Source organism: Spea bombifrons, chromosome 13, assembly GCF_027358695.1.
Source record: "Spea bombifrons isolate aSpeBom1 chromosome 13, aSpeBom1.2.pri, whole genome shotgun sequence".
NCBI lineage: Eukaryota > Metazoa > Chordata > Amphibia > Anura > Pelobatidae > Spea > Spea bombifrons.
In genome coordinates, this window is record NC_071099.1 from 23243394 (window position 1) to 23259362 (window position 15969).

Consider the following 15969-nt stretch of genomic DNA (forward strand, 5'->3'; position numbering starts at 1 on the left):
TATATATATATATAAATACAGATAATATAATTAAAAAATAAACTGTCTATATACTGTCTAAAATAGGAAGATAATACTTTTCCAAAGGTTCTGTTGTTCCGTCGATCTGTTTATTTGAAGGTAATAAGTAATTAAGATGTTTTTTTTTTCTTTTGTGAATTCTTCTTCAGGCTGTATGTTGTTTTTCCGTTATGTGAAACATTGTAACTTATATCGTACAAACATTTATCCATTTCTCTGAATAACTAGTATCGGTTTGGCGCTTGTACACATAATAAATGCATATTCGCTAAACAATTAGCCTTACACGGCAGAGGACTTAATATATCTTCCCAAATGTAAAGCTGGGGTAACAATACCCCTTACCGTATGCCCCAGTTCAGGGCACTCTCTTCCCCTCGGCTCATGCAAATCCACATGAATGCATTAAGTACGAAAAACAAGAACTTGGGGAAACACGCTGGGGAAAAAAAGGAAACTTGTATTGAACGACTTTTCATTTACATTTGTTTACATTTAGGATTTATAAAATAACACTTTTTGAAATATATCCGAAAGACTTTAACGTCCCCCTCCGGCCTCCTACAGAACCTTTGTTAAAAGAACGCTGGCCTCTCCTTAAAGCTTTTCTTTATCGGTAGCAGAATATTTTTTTTAGTAAACCATTTGCTTGTTAAACAGTTGGGCCAAATCCATGATAAACGGCATCATTTTTTCAATGCCCAAAGCATACAATCAGCATAAATTAACAGAAATGACATAATATATAATATTACACAACATTTTTTTTAAAATGTAGCAGCGATTATCAGACTGTTACAGTTCAGCCATCCTCAGCCACAGTTTAAACGTTAAGGACGCTCTTGCTAATGTTGGAGATCTGGTAAGGATGACCCCTCTGTTGGCAATCTGCAGTATAATAGATTGCAAGCTTTCGGGACTACATAGGTCTCTCCTTTAGGTATATTATCTCAAGACAAGACCTAGATAGTCTTGAAAGCTTACAATCTATTATATATATATATATATATTTATTATTATATTTGGGTAAGCCAATAAAGGGATCATCTTTACCAAACAGGCGACTAACAGTACAACTCTATACTCTAATGACGAGGTGCGTCAAGGTCAGAGCATTTATCCGAGACACCTCCATCGGTGCCACTCGCTGTATACAGTTAAATCCCTGAAAATTATACCCCATTCCGGCGGGCAAAAGGTGGACAGGGCTCTTCTGGTCTCTCTGTCCACAGACATTTCCGCGCATGTTTCATTTCTTTGAAAGGGTTTTCGTCCGTTGCTCTTCGTAGCCTTTGCAAGCCTTCTGCATGTTGGTCAAGAAGTTCGGGACGCCGCTCTGTAACGCAAGCATAAAAAGAAAAAAACGCGGATATACCAGATACATCAAACGCTGACAAAAATGATATACAGGTTTTTTAAAAAAATGTAAAAATAAATAAGAAAATTGATGGTTTATAACTAGAATGGGTCTTCTGGGAACTCAAAGGGTTAAAACGAGCCAGAAACCAAAACCATTAAAACCGAGTCCTGTTTCTTAAAAGCCTCCACCGTCAAAACATAGACAATATTCCAAAGCACCACCCTTCCCCTCCGAACACCGGAGACTCCTCTAATCAGATTTCATACGATATCCGCGTCTCCTTACGTCAATCGCTTATCTGGAGGGGCTAGCAGCAGGATACCGGAGAAGTGACATCAGTACGGAGAATTGTTTTCTGCCTTCATCTGGCTCCGTAATAAAATAAACGCGGGGGGGGGCGCTTTGATGCCCCCGGCATAGCGGGTTTGGAAGGAAATGGGGTAAAAAAGCCGGCCTTTTAGGCAACGAAGCGATGAAGATACAAAACGCGCTTCTGGATTTAAAGGGGCAGAAACCACTAATATTGGCTGCTGCGGGGAACATCCGATCGTTAATTAACTATTAGAATTCGTTATGTCTTTTTGAGTAGAAATATATAGTCATGTGGTATATAAATATAAATATAGACGTGCGAACGAGACTGTTCCTCTTACCTTGGCTGCCCAGTTAACGAGCCACGCGGGGATCAGACCTCCGGGATTATCAAAATAATACATGAAGACTGAAAGAACCGAAGAGGAACACAACTCAAAATCCGAGGCTTGATCGCATTAATATCGTTCATTGCATCAACCAGTTTAAATCCCAAAGGCATCACAAGCTAGACGTGAGTCGCTATACAATAACAATGGAGGCTTCGGTGATTGGTTCTGCCAATTGGTGGATTGGTGGGGTCTATTCAGACATCCCCCCCCCGCGTGCATGCGTGGAAAATGCTCCCATTGATTTCCATGGGAATGCTTTCCTGCCGCTGACTGGCTGCTTCAAACAGCCAATCAGAGGCAAGAATGGTCGGACCACGGAGGAGGACGGCAGCTGCAGGGCTGCAGCTTCTACTTCAGGTAAGTGGACAGAGGGTTAGGGCCGGTGCTTTAATATGCATTGGTCTATAGAAGGGCTCTGAAGGACACACTTTTATTGTGTGACGCAGTGCTGGACATCTCACCTGAGAGGTAACACCGTCCTCCTTGAAGAACGTAAACATTCTACGCTGCGGAACGCGGGTTTTTAGTATCCCGATAGCCGTAAGACGCGTTTAGGTGCAATCCATGCAGAGAATTCTGTCTGGGACTACAGTAGGGGCGCCGCGAAAGCACTAATCGTGGCTTAGACATTTCTACGGTGTAGATAAGATGAATTATTGATTAAACAGATACCTTCCCGTCTATCGTCATCAGGTTACTTCAGATAACGTGACATGCATTTCAACACTTCCGAGGTAAAAACAGTCATATTGCATGAAAACCGTCAATAATTAGATAAGGGAGGTGAATTATTAAATGGGTTTGACCTCTATGTCCTCTGGCCAGACGAAAGAATAAATACAATAAAAAAATCCAGTTTTACAATAAAATATATTATAACTTTATATAAAGGGGACAGTCCAGCAGTCACGTGCACTTTAATTTTATTTATTATTATTATTGTTTTAATCATTGTATCTTGTCTGGCTATTTAACCTCAACGAAGCAGAGCCAAGGGGTAGACAAATATAACATTATTCCGCTGATCACCCGCTTAGGTAAATCTTGGACATATAGAATTCTTAAGCCCAATCCACATGTATAGAGTCTTGGATTCCCACATTACGAGGCTGTGGGAACGAGGTGACAACGCCATTGTAACACAGGAAGACAGATAAGATTTAACCCCAGAGTTGGCTGCTTCGAACGTTAATCTTTTCAGGAAGCCCCAACCCCACCTCACCTTTGCATCCATTTTTGCCGTCACTTTCGATAGCCACACTTTGTTCGTAACCATTGACCCTGACAATTCCCGACTTCTCCGGACAATGGGGAGCCGATACACTCTTGGCCAGAACCACAAATATCTTCCTCCCATCAACGTCCAGATCGCGCCTTTCACGGACGTAGACGTACTTCGCTAAAGAGTCAAGGAAACACTCGGCGCGATCGTAGATGGACAGACTAAGGCTTTACATTCGCTTAGGTGTCTTATTCTTGTGGCCAAGGCGGAACGACAATGAAACCTAGCGGTGGCCCGAGTCAATCATGTCAGCCCGAGCCGTTCCCTCATAAAAACCTACCTACTAAAATACGAAAAAATTCAGGGTCTAAGGGCTTCCTGGTAGCGTAGCTGGCGGGCCTTTCAGGAGAAGACAGACAGGTCCACCTGTGCTAGTGAGAAGACCCTTATTGTCTGTTGATGAAGCGGGTTGGAAGACATAAAATGATACAGAATGATATTTTATTCCCAATAATTGAAATAAAGGTCACCCCGGCTATGCAGCGCCCCTGTGAATAACTCTAAAAGGATACGTCCCGGTTGGATAAAGGAAGCGGGTACTTCACCTCCCAGTAGATTACTTTGTCTTCTCCAGATTCCTCCTCCTGCAGTACTGACCGAAAAGGAAAGATAATCCATTATCAGCGCAATAATATAAATCAATGATTTCTTACGTTCTAAATCTCCGGAGACAAAAACAAATATGCAAGAATGAGGCAAATATATTGGCTCCTTTATTATAATATCAAGTGGAAACCGGGATAAAGGTCAATCTGGTGTGATATTACGGTCTGGCTCAACAAAGACGGGCTTAGTGAATTTGTCTAACTGACCCCATAATATCACCCCATTATTTCATTATTAAAATACTATATATATATATATATATATATGTAGTAACTCTAGATTGTAAGCTCTTTTGAGCAGGGCCCTCCTCACCTGTTGTTTCTGTAAGTCAAAGTGTTATGATACATACTACCTGTTATGTCCTGTCTTCCCATTGTACGGCGCTACGGAATATGACGGCGCTATATAAAACTATAAATAATAAAAACACATTTGGCCAGCAGAGGGCAGCACTATTTCGCTTTGATGAGATGAATCCCAAGAACACATCTGGAGTTACTTATAAAGACCAGTCCTGACGTTTAGTTTCGAAGGTACTCTTACTGCTTGCGTTACAGAAGAATTGCTTTTATAAATAACCCCCGGTCTTTCCAATACAGATTACCGGGTACGAGTATCCACCCTTTACGCCGCGTATCGAACGTTCCGGATACATTTATCGGATTATAACACCGCCACTCGATCATTTTGCTTGGGAGTATCTTTTGATTGACCCATGCACTATACGAACCTTTCACGTACGAGTCCCACTGCTTCCTATACTCTAAATCCATGTAGACATCAGCAAAGCGCTCCGGGGGATAGTCAGAGAGACCGCCGTAGATTTTATACTGATACAGCCCAGAATGCTATAAAGCAAAAGAGAACGTTATTTGCTAACAGGGAAATAAATAAATAACTAGCATACGTATAGGTGAAAAGTTACCGCCCGCCTTGTAAGTTTTCAACGAAAGGTGCGCTTTTATCAGAAAACTACATAACAGACATTTAAGAAGCATTTTTAGTTTCTATGGTAACAAGCTATCAATACCTGCATTTGTGTCACATGACAAGAGCTTCTGTTAAAAATTGTGAATTTGGCATGATTTAAGAAGTATTTCTGGCATGGCTTTGGGCATTCAGCAGTACTAGGGATGGTGTTTCTAACGTGCCAGTTGGTTACAAAAGTGAATTCTGCAGAGTAGCTGGAACAGCACCTTTAAAAGCTATAATGAGTCGAAGGACGGATCAAGTCAGAGAGCAGGGCATTGAGACCGCCTGGCAGATGTCTCGCAATAGAAACGGCTAAACAGAGATGGCCTTCATTCCAGCAGATCCAGTAGCCAGAGACCAGGCATTGGGTCATCTTAATGAGATGCCGCACTCTGCCCCATGGAGCTCACATTTTCCTGGCTTCTAGGGCTGGCTGTAATGGTAACATCGATTTGCCCCTGACAGACCTGGGGCGCCCTGCAGGGGGGCTATCAGAGAGACCCCCTAATTATTAGACCTCAGGGGCCCATAGAGTTGTCTCATGACGGTATATCTGCAATAACACGGCCGGGGATCCTTTCATGCGATTGGTGTGGATTGTGATCAATTCTAAAGCTGCATTTTAAACAAGAGAAGCCTAGAACGTTTGTGTTCTAGGTTTCTCATGGGTTCCCCAGGGGTGCAGAAGAGGCATCAAACTTGGTTTGTTAACAATACATATATATATTAGAATCTATACATTTTATTCCTGCCAATAATTATATGACATGATATATATATAAAATATTAAGCCATTTTGCTTTTTGTATTTAGGAAATTGTCTTCTCTGAATAACTGAATAAACAGTTTGTAATAATCCACAGCTGGACATTATATATATAATTATATAATGTATATATAGAATGTATAGGGGCATATATTGAATAAATGATTATTTCTATTCCCTGCTTCGTCACATGATCACTTAATGTTCTACAGATTGTTTTTGTTGCTAATGTTTTATTTGTAAACATTCCCTGTATTTTAGAAACCCCTTTTTATGTAAATGTAACAAAATGTAACAAAATGTAACAAAATGTAACAAAATGTAACAAATGTAACAAGTGCCCAGAGGGAAGGTTGCCGAGTAAAGCAAGGCATTGTGGGGCTCTCGGAGTTCATTTCTGCCCCTACGTCACCGGCAGCAGACCCGGGGAGTATTGAAGGGGGTATCTTGGTGCCAAGAGCCTGAATATTACCCCCAGGGGGCAGATCGCAGCTACCTGCTCATACAGGCGGTATATCTGGAAGCCCATGGACTGGGTGAAGAGCTCCCATGGTGCTGGCAGTACCGGCTCGTCCAGTTCGCCCCAGGCCTCCTGGAACCGCTGCTCTGAGAACCGGAGCTCCATGACACCGGCAACGACAGGACAGAGGGCACGTCAATCTCCACGCCGAGCCGTATCCAATCAGAACGCAGGAAGATCCAGTTCAGCCAATCAGAGAGCGCCACTCACTTCCGCCCTTAGTAGGGCGTGACAAAGTGGAGGAAGTTGCAAGAGAGCTCCCAGGTCTCCAGATAAAGGTGCTGTTCCACTAAGACAAACACAATAATTGCCCTCTCTGGTTAATGAAGCATAAAAAGCACAGCAGTGATGTCATTTTATTCTAAATTCTGAAGGTTTAAAGGGACTGTTTATTGAAGCAGCCAATCAGTGGCCAATCAGTGGCATGGAAGTGCAGCCATTGAAATCAGAGCTTGACCTGTCTGAGGTGGCCGCTATCTCCACTACTATTTCCCTTAATAAAAGGCTGTTTGCGTGACATCAGTGTGAGTATCTAAAAAAAGAGAGGATCACCAAGGGTAAAAGTATAAAATTCTATTGCTGGGGCTGTAAGAGGTTGAGAATCAGGGATCTGCATGAAATTAAGAAGGTCGCAGGAAAACAAGGAGGCATCCACCTTAAACCAGTTACCGCTAACTTTTTCTGTCTCCAGTGACATACGTTGGACTCTATAAATGACAGGCATCGTGTTGTAAAGTCAGTGAGCTATCAGCGTGTGTTGTATGTCCTTGTAGGACATCGCGGTTTACTTTGGTTAAATATTCAATAGAAAAACTTGACATAACGACGCCAGGTAGTTCGGAAAGACAAATGTCAGCTTATTCAGTAACCAGATCTACATCATAAACACCCTACTTGATCATTATCTCTGCAGGTAGTCACTAGAATCGAACTCACTTGGTTAGATCGGGCCTGGCCGAGGTGAGTGAAAGCTCATGTGGGATGCTTGACCTCAGGTTCCTCCGCAAAGATCTGAGATTCATTCCACTGAAGTTAAACAGACACTCGTATGCACGTCGAAGCATATGATAGCTGTGTGGTCCCTTTAAATGTTCATGGTGCCCCGTTTTAAATGCAGAATTTGTTTCAAGCAACCAATCAGTGGCTACAATCATGGGACCACTGAAGAGGAGGGGAGCTGCAGCTTCTACCTCATCTTATGTGTGGGGCTGCCGACAGATTAAAGTTCCCCTTTAAACGCACAAACATTCGAGTTCAACCAACTTTTAAGTCCAGATGGGAAAACTTACTTTAACCCACCGGCGACCAGAGGAGTGCCTGTAATGTTTCATTCACTCCATATGGAGCCTGGAAGCTTTAGGCAGCAATTAGCAAAGTATAGGAAATGCAATTGTTATGACAGCGCGGGTTATGTAATAGCTGTTCGGGAGGATACTGGAATGTTTCCTTAAGGAAGTCAGTCTTTAATCAAGACGTGGAGATAAGAAGACCCATCAAAGCACAATAATGGAAAGTGAGTGTGAGGCAGACGGACCATTCTATTAACCACTACTGTGTGTATATATATATATATATATATATATATATATATATATATATATATATATATATACATTCACACACACACACATATATATCTAGACCTATCAATATATATATAAATATATATACACGCATATATATATATACCTATGACTATATATATATATATAACCTACAATCATAACAAATCTACAAGAAGCAAACGTTACTGCCATTCATTTCAAGCCACATTTTAAAAAAAAAAATTATATTTTAATATAATTCCTTGAATTCCTCTATTTAATATTTTAAAATTCCTCTACCAGACTGCAGTAGTGAAATGTTAGACGTTGTACAAAAATGTAAATATTATTTTTTATTTTTAATGTATTATTATTATTTTGTTTATTATTATTATTATTATTATTATTATTTTTTGTTTATTATTATTATTATTATTTTTATGTTCTGTTATTATATAGAATGAGCTTGTGTTTTGATCAGTTACACCTGCAGACGCACCGTTCTGAATTAGTCGGCATAAACCCCGGTTCCTGCATCTCTTTATACATTGTCAGAAGCTAACCTTTCCCAAACGCTGCTCAAAGCAGCAGAAGCCGCATCGGACGTCATTGCAAAGGAAGCATTAACGGAAGCTTCCTGATTGCTTTCCTGAAGAGAGAAGTTAATAAAAAGAGAAAAAAAAAAGAATTTGTGATCTGCCAGACGAGCCTGGGAACGCAGTTCGCACGGGGATTGGGAACGACTTGTCGATTTCTGGTTCCATTTGTATTAGAAGATACATTAATCACAGCAGAGTAATAATATATCGTGTATTAATGGTTCTAGATGTCTTACAATCCATCTGGTGTTTCTTGAGGTCCATATCTGGATTTTTGTGATCATTGGGGGCTTTAATTTGACAACCAGCACACAGAAATATAGAATTTTGAGATAAGAACCATTCGGCCCGTAGAGTCGCCCGATTTCTCCTTCTGTAAAGACTATAAGGAAACTTAGTGAAGATGGGAGAGACATCTTGTCGAAGTGGGACTTCAGTAACCATAGATTTATCCCGATTCTCCTTCCAGGTGACTTAAACAAGGCTACGGGAAACTCCTCCAGAGATGCTAAGAGATGGGGTGTTAGACCTTATCCCTCTCCAAATGCCAGGCGCGTTTGTAGCGCTAACCCCATGCAACATTGTTGATGAGAAGAACCTTAGTTGATCTTTCATTGCGTAATCTGACATATTCAATAAGAATTAGTGCTGGTCTGTACTGTAACGGGTACTTTATAACCACTAATAAAAACAAAGAACCTGCTGGCAGATCGGCCCCATTCGGCCCCTGTCTAGTCTCCTGCTGTAACGACTCAAACCTTAATCAGTCGTTGGTCTCGTCTTAGATTAAGGAGCCGTATGTCTATCCCATGCATGTTTACATTCCCTCGCTGTATTACCCTCTACCACTTCTGCTGGGACGCTGTTCCAGTTATCCACCACCCTCTCAGTAAAGTAAAGAAAATCATCAATGGTAATCCTATGGATGAACATTGAGAAGTTAGGCAAAACAGGGCATGCTAAAGGTCTTTGAATAATACAGAAATGCGTCCTCTTCATCACAGATTAATTAAAGGAAGGACTCCTTGGTGGAAACAATGGAAGTTTCCTGTATATTTAAACGAACGAAACTAATTGGAGACCATTTAACGGCTTTGTTTTCTCATTCAGGAAAATAAATCTTTTCGAGCATAAGGTAAGCCCAAAGTTGTCTTGTCCGCTGAGGACCTCTAGAAGATCAGACAATAGCGCTCAGATATTGAACTGGTTTTGGCAGATCCTCCTGTTTCCCCTTCTACGCCCTCGGACCATCAAAGACTAATAAATGGAGGGGGACCAGCTTCCAAATGTTTCCTTTTGGTTTGAAGTAACACCCAGCGAACTGACGTACGCAGACAACAGGGAGTAGTAACTTTTCGCTTTCCTGCTTGCGTCCTGTCATCGGTTCACAAGGATAGAGTGAAAAAAAAAAGGTAGAGAAAAAAAATTGCACGAGAGAACACGCAGAGAACACGCAGAGAACACGCTTTGCACAGAATCGAAAGCAGGTCTGTGGATCTGGTTGGAAGTCATTTGTTTCGGGACTGGATGCGGTGATTTAGCGCTTCGTTCGTTCGCATCGTTGAGATGACGATATACTTTCTGAAACTCGTTTCCGGACCGGTTCTTTTAAAAGATCCATTTATGATTTGCTAAAGGTACGTGGAATTTAATTGGACTTTAAAAATAAATAAATCTCTCCCCCCTTTTTAAAACGCAATGTGAAAATCGGTAATCGCAGGGCAAGAAGAAAGCTTTATCCACGCTCTCGGCTGGAGAATAAAGTCAGGTAGCGTCACACAAATTCAGTGATCCGGATCATTTTCTCACTTTTGTCCATTTCTACTCTCTGTACATCTCTGATTTATTATAGACCTGAATTACAGATACATTGTATCTAATGATTATATATTTATGGATATTTATTTATATTTATATAATTCATTTATTTATATTTATATAATTAATTTATTTATTACACCTGTGATCATGTGATTTGATGTAAATTGAGATTTTGTTTTGTCGCATGCACCATACTGGAGCTGTGTATTCCCCGATCACCTCCTTAACTGATGATCACATGTATGTGGGTCTTTAGTGTGTGACTATTGTCTGGTAACGCATGCCTAGCTTGTGAACTGTACTTAGACTGTAAGCTCTACAGGACAGCAACACCTTTCCTAATATACAGTATTCATACCTTTAGTACTCGATCAAAAAGCCTGTAGACTGTACTTGTTATATGATTACACTTCCACGTCGTTACATGGAAAACTGTAAAGCGATAGGTACGTTTGTTAACATGTAACATGTGTCTCTCCAACTATACTCTCAAAGCAAAGTACCGATAGAGAATGGGATCAGACTGCGTGTGAATTGCCCGGGCGGTGTACGATTTGTTACTAAAAGTATCACTGGAAGCATTATTCTTAGTGCTGCTCAATGGCCTTCCCAGAAATAACCATTCAATATGTTAACTTTTCACCTTATTCATCATTTTTTCACGCTTTTTTGTCTTGTGGCACAGAAGCAGGGACTGATTTGAAACTGAAAAGGCTTCTGAAAGATTTCTGTGTTGCAGAATAAAGTCACAGATCTGCCGAGGTCTTTTTGTGTTTGTTTTCCCTAAGTGGAGCAGAACCTTTTTTGCATCTAGATTGTAAGCTTGCGAGCCGAGCCCTCTTTCCCCAATGTATCGGTTTGTCTTAGTCTGCCAGTTCTGGTTCTGTCAGTCGCTTTGAATGGATGGACTGCAAGAAGCGCTGTGGAAATTGGTGGCGATATATAAATAAAAGAAAATAATAATAATAATAATAATAAAAATAACAATAATAATAACGATAATATTATTAAAGTTACAACTCACTCCAAATTCAGCAGCAGCACTGTAAAATATATTTGCATTTTAGAAATAATATATAGCAATCACTAAATTTAGTGTTTTTTGCAGAGTCTCCCCTTGAAATTTTTAATTTTATTAAATTTACATTTTACTCTACATATAGCTATTACGGCCCTTGGACGCCATACAAGTCCAAGGAGTGGGTACAAAGCTTTATAACTATTTTGCGTAGTTAGTACTGAGTACCCACTCTCTTTGGAAACGCTGACTAAAGATTGGGCACATCTTTTTTTTTTATATGCCCCCCAGTGGCTATATGCGGAATAGCAGGAAGAAATTCCGCCATAGCAAGAAAAAAATAGGGATTTAAATCATGAAAATGATTGAAAGTAGCAGTTAATTAGAATTATAGTATGATAAATGTTACCAAAACACCCACTGTAGCGGGTCAGCGTCCGCAGTGTCAGTAATTATTCTCAATTACATTTTTTCTATCAAATGATGCCCACACAAGCTTATTGCCCTAGACGGTCGCTATTTGATTATTTATTTGGCAGGGCCGGCCAGCCCTTATGGGGGTTTCCACATTTTCTTGATAGATATATGAGGTCTTTTAATGCTCCTTGGTTCTCATGCAGCTGTTTCCACGCTATACCATATGTCTGGCCATGTTCATTGACCCCAAAACTGACACCAGCAGGCAGGGGGGATCGCTGGAAACGTAACACCTCAACCCGATACACAAATACCTCTGTATGGACATCATATCTTATAGGCTAAGTAAATCAATCGCTGTTATGCTATATGCTATATACATTAAAATTTACAGTAATGAAACACTTTACATTCTTTCCGATGTACAAAGTCAACGTGCTGTGATCCAGGAATGAAGTAACGTAGGATGCAGCATGCGCCGTTAGGAGTTCCATTTACTTACGATCACTAAAAATGCTCTTTTAAATCTTTCGGTAATATATGTCGTAATTATGGTTTCATGACAATGAGTTTTGTATTCATTTTTTTTTCAAAAAAACTGGTATTTTTATAAAAAAAAGAAAATATAGCAATTTTGCAAATATTTTTTTATAAACATGTTGTTTTTTTTGCTATAATTTGCAAAATTAAGGCTATTTAGTATACCTGTCCAATGTGACGTTTGCGATAACGTTGTGGCATGGAAACCTGGAGAATAATAATCACGCTGGGAAATCTCTCTTATAAATCACTTTTATAATAAGAGATCTGTTTTGAGTTCGTGAAAACCAGTTCATGGCTGTGGTCTGCTAGAACATTCTAGAAGGGGTTTCAGTTTACTGATTTTATTCATGAAGTTTGCAGCGGAGATCGGGAAAGTTGGGGCCAGGAGATATTATTATTCAGTTCATTAAGATTTAGTTTCCAACAAAAAAGTATTTTATAGCAAAAGCTTCGCATTGTCTTGATACTTTATGACAAACGCCGGAATGATTCTATCAAGGAATAAAACGATACAAACTTTCTCCTTCAGTCATCGGTAAAACTCCAGCTTGGATCAAAAACGTTTTGGAGTTTCTCCTTGACCAGATTCCACCAGCAGATGACTTTGCTACATCATTGGTCTCATCCTTGGTCTTGTTCCAAAGAGCTGACAGTCTGTCTTGTAGGGATGGAGCTTCAGAAGATGCATGCACAAAGCTCCATGGGCATTGAAGATGGAAACATAGAATGTGTCGGCAGAATCACTCCGCCCGTCTAGTCTGCCAAACAAGATAGGTCTTTCTATTCCATAGAATAAAGATAATATTAATGGCTGAAAAAATGTTCTGAGAGGACAGAGCTGAGCGTTAAGCAGTGATTGTATTTGCATCGTGCGTACCTAAGGCCGACCTAGCTCAGTGCTTCAACTTCAGGAGCACTTTCTTCCCCAATGAGTGGCAGGATATGATGTCATATCCCGTGGCTCTGCCTCCTAAGGACACGTGCCGCTGGGTACAGCATGCTATAGGGGCTGTCTGCCAGCTCCGCGCAGTCCTCTGTAGAATATTGGATTGATTAATGGGTGATAACCACCAGTTCCCAGCCATCAATATGTCAGAGCTTCCTCCGAAATGTTGCATGGCTTGTGACATCATAGGCCATCCCATGACCTACACATCACCAACATGTTCTTTTGGAGGTAGTTGCTATATTTTGTGATATTTTATGGGCAAACGTTTCTACTTACATTACCAACCAAGAATACTTGATACGTTTTTGTTGTGCATCTTCCTTATTATTCATCATAACTATTCCTTAACCAGCTATCAGCTACCCTTAATAAATACTTGAACCACAGATTAAACACGGCATTCAATTATGCCTGCTGCTATAAAGAAAATCTAATCTGAGCCAATGGTGTCAAACCTAAGAGTACCACCTTAAAAATATTTCTTATTGCTACCTTGGGTCCAAATTCCTGGCCATAATTTTTTTTTTTTACAGCTATAAAAGATTTTTTTTATTTTTAAACATATTTTTTTCTGATTTTAATGCCCAGGACACATCATTTATCTAAACTAGTGCACCATGGTTTTTTATTTTAAATTAAGTTTGAATATATATATATCTTTTAATTTTGCCCAAAAAAATGTTTACACCTTAAAATGAATCCTGACATAATGTGTTATTTTGATCTTTTTTTTTCTTTAATATCTTTAATTGCTTATTTATTGAATATCATTGTCAGTCCCGTTTAAATGTCTGGACCGTAAGACGCGCTGTGTATCCAAATAAAAAATAAAAAAAATATTTATAATAATAATAATAATATTTAATAATAATAATAATAGTGCACCAGATGTTACATGATGTAAGTTGAGGGTGTTTTGCCATGATCCCTAAGAGCAGCAGCCCTGCCGGTAATTTGGCCACAGCCCCTTGCATCCAGGCACATATCTGTGTGTGCACATGTGTCTCTGCTCACTTGCAGCCTGGCTTTGGGAAGGTAAGGATTGTATTTGCCTGGACCCTGGAGCTGACCCTCTGGAGCAGCACTTTCCAAGAGCAACATTATTTAAATACCCCCCTGCGAGAGCTGCCTGTCTAACCGCTGCTGCTTCTTTAAATTAACCCTTCATCATATATTGCTGTATTGTTATTATATAGCTTGCAAAACTGTTGCCAATAAGTTGATACAAACTATATATAATATATATTATATATATATAATTTATTTCTGGAACATAAGGCATGATCTGATACTCAGAACATAATCATATATATTGATAATCCTTTACATGTTTTTTTTCTAAAAGGTATTTTTAAGGTATATGGTAAATACAAATATTAAAACAATATGTATTTAGATGGATAGATTGATTGATTTGTGGGTAATGTATTTAATTTGGGATGTTATAATTAATGCTGCTGTGTTTCTATGCATGTGCGCTACTGTTCAAAAATTTGGGGTCACTCAACTGTTTTTAGGGAAAACAATGAAATCTCTGGCTGTAAGGTAATTACAAAAATGTTTATTTTTGATCATCAATTAGCCTTTTAAACTTAAACTCAGGTCAGCAAACACATCGTGCCATTGGAACACAGGAGTGATGGGGGTGATAAAGGAGTGATGGGGGTGATAAAGGAGTGATGGGGGTGATAAAGGAGTGATGGGGGTGATAAAGGAGTGATGGGGGTGATAAAGCAGTGATGGGGGTGATAAAGGGCCTCTGTGCCCCCAAGAAGATATTCCATTAAAAATCAGCCATTTCCACCTTGAATTGTCATTTACAACATTAACCCCGCCTGCGCTGGATTTCTGTTCCCTTTCATGTTTTTTTTAATGGACAAAATCTGCTTTTCTTTAAAAAAAAAAAAAAGTTTCTAATTGACCCAAAACCTTTGAACGGTAGTGTATGTAAAGAACGTATCCATACGGTATCTGTAATCTTTCCAAACTTATTGATTTTTATGTACAAGAAGCAAATTTACCATATTTCCTTAAAAAAAATTCCATTTCATTTTATCTAGACATTAATTTAATGCGTAGACTTCCCGGCTTTGTTCCTTGAAGGCGTCTTTAGCCGTAACATCTGTAGTTATCTGAATTCTCCAAAGAATCTTGTGATCTCGTCCTAGTTTGTGTGGTTGATAAGCGGGTTTATAAGATGTAATAATGTTTATTACGGCAGCAGGAAGGTTTATGGGAGAAGCTGTTTGTTTCGGTCGGCGCGCTCTTGAAAGATAAGCATCGTTATTTGATCTGTGACATAACAATGCAATTAACGTTGTTTTGAACTGTTCATTGAAATGATTTTATTGGGGATTGTACTTTTCATTCATGCACTTGGCCGGTGAACATTCTTAATACACGCTTGTTGGGTGTATGTCCTTGAATTCCTGTGTGTCTACATTCAGAGTCTTGTTAGTGGAATCTGGGATACTTTGTTGAAGGTTTAACGTGTTGGTTGAACATAATTTTGTGTTGAGTACTCTTTGAGGAGATGAGGCAGTGGTTAACTACAGCGACCAAATGTCAGCAACATCTGACGGACCAAGTGTATGTTCTTTAACCAGGAACCATAGGATTGGAGCTTGTGGATGTGAGTATGTGAGTTCTGGAAAGCTTATATGACTTTGCTTGTTATTCTATATACATGTTGGTGGCTGGAATCTACCACGGCTTAAGAGCGCCATGGCAGATTTTACTCTGCGTATCTGGTGGTCTCCCAATGGACGCTCCATCCCGATGTACCAAGATGCCAATCACGCCTATCAGCTTTCTAAGCATCCAACACATCGTTTTGATACGTGCTGT

The 15969-nt window shown here is 39.7% G+C and overlaps 1 protein-coding gene across 2 annotated transcripts; it reads right to left on the bottom strand.

Moving 5' to 3' along the window:
* Nucleotides 1-1250: 1250 nt before the first annotated feature.
* Nucleotides 1251-6381, bottom strand: PCTP (phosphatidylcholine transfer protein). 2 transcript variants are annotated; one of them, XM_053452718.1, is made up of 6 exons: nucleotides 6208-6381; nucleotides 4704-4821; nucleotides 3880-3959; nucleotides 3308-3479; nucleotides 2035-2102; nucleotides 1251-1357 (listed from the first exon to the last, which is right to left on the bottom strand). In XM_053452718.1, the coding sequence occupies exons 1-6, from the start codon at nucleotides 6334-6336 to the stop codon at nucleotides 1271-1273; spliced, it is 654 nt and encodes a 217-aa protein (XP_053308693.1). In that variant the 5' UTR covers nucleotides 6337-6381; the 3' UTR covers nucleotides 1251-1270. The 2 variants fall into 2 exon arrangements, with proteins under 2 accessions (XP_053308693.1, XP_053308694.1); XM_053452719.1 differs by having other exon boundaries at nucleotides 6277-6328.
* Nucleotides 6382-15969: the final 9588 nt, after the last annotated feature.

What these genes read in the sequence shown, in the direction of transcription:
- PCTP (XM_053452718.1), bottom strand. Translation starts at nt 6,336, where the DNA reads ATGGAGCTCCGGTTCTCAGAGCAGCGGTTCCAGGAGGCCTGGGGCGAA. An exon ending in TATACCGCCTGTATGAGCAG is followed by an intron (nt 4,822 to 6,207) that starts GTAGCTGCGATC and finishes TTTGCTTTATAG; the next exon opens with CATTCTGGGCTGTATCAGTA. An exon ending in TCGTTAACTGGGCAGCCAAG is followed by an intron (nt 1,358 to 2,034) that starts GTAAGAGGAACA and finishes CTTGCGTTACAG; the next exon opens with AGCGGCGTCCCGAACTTCTT.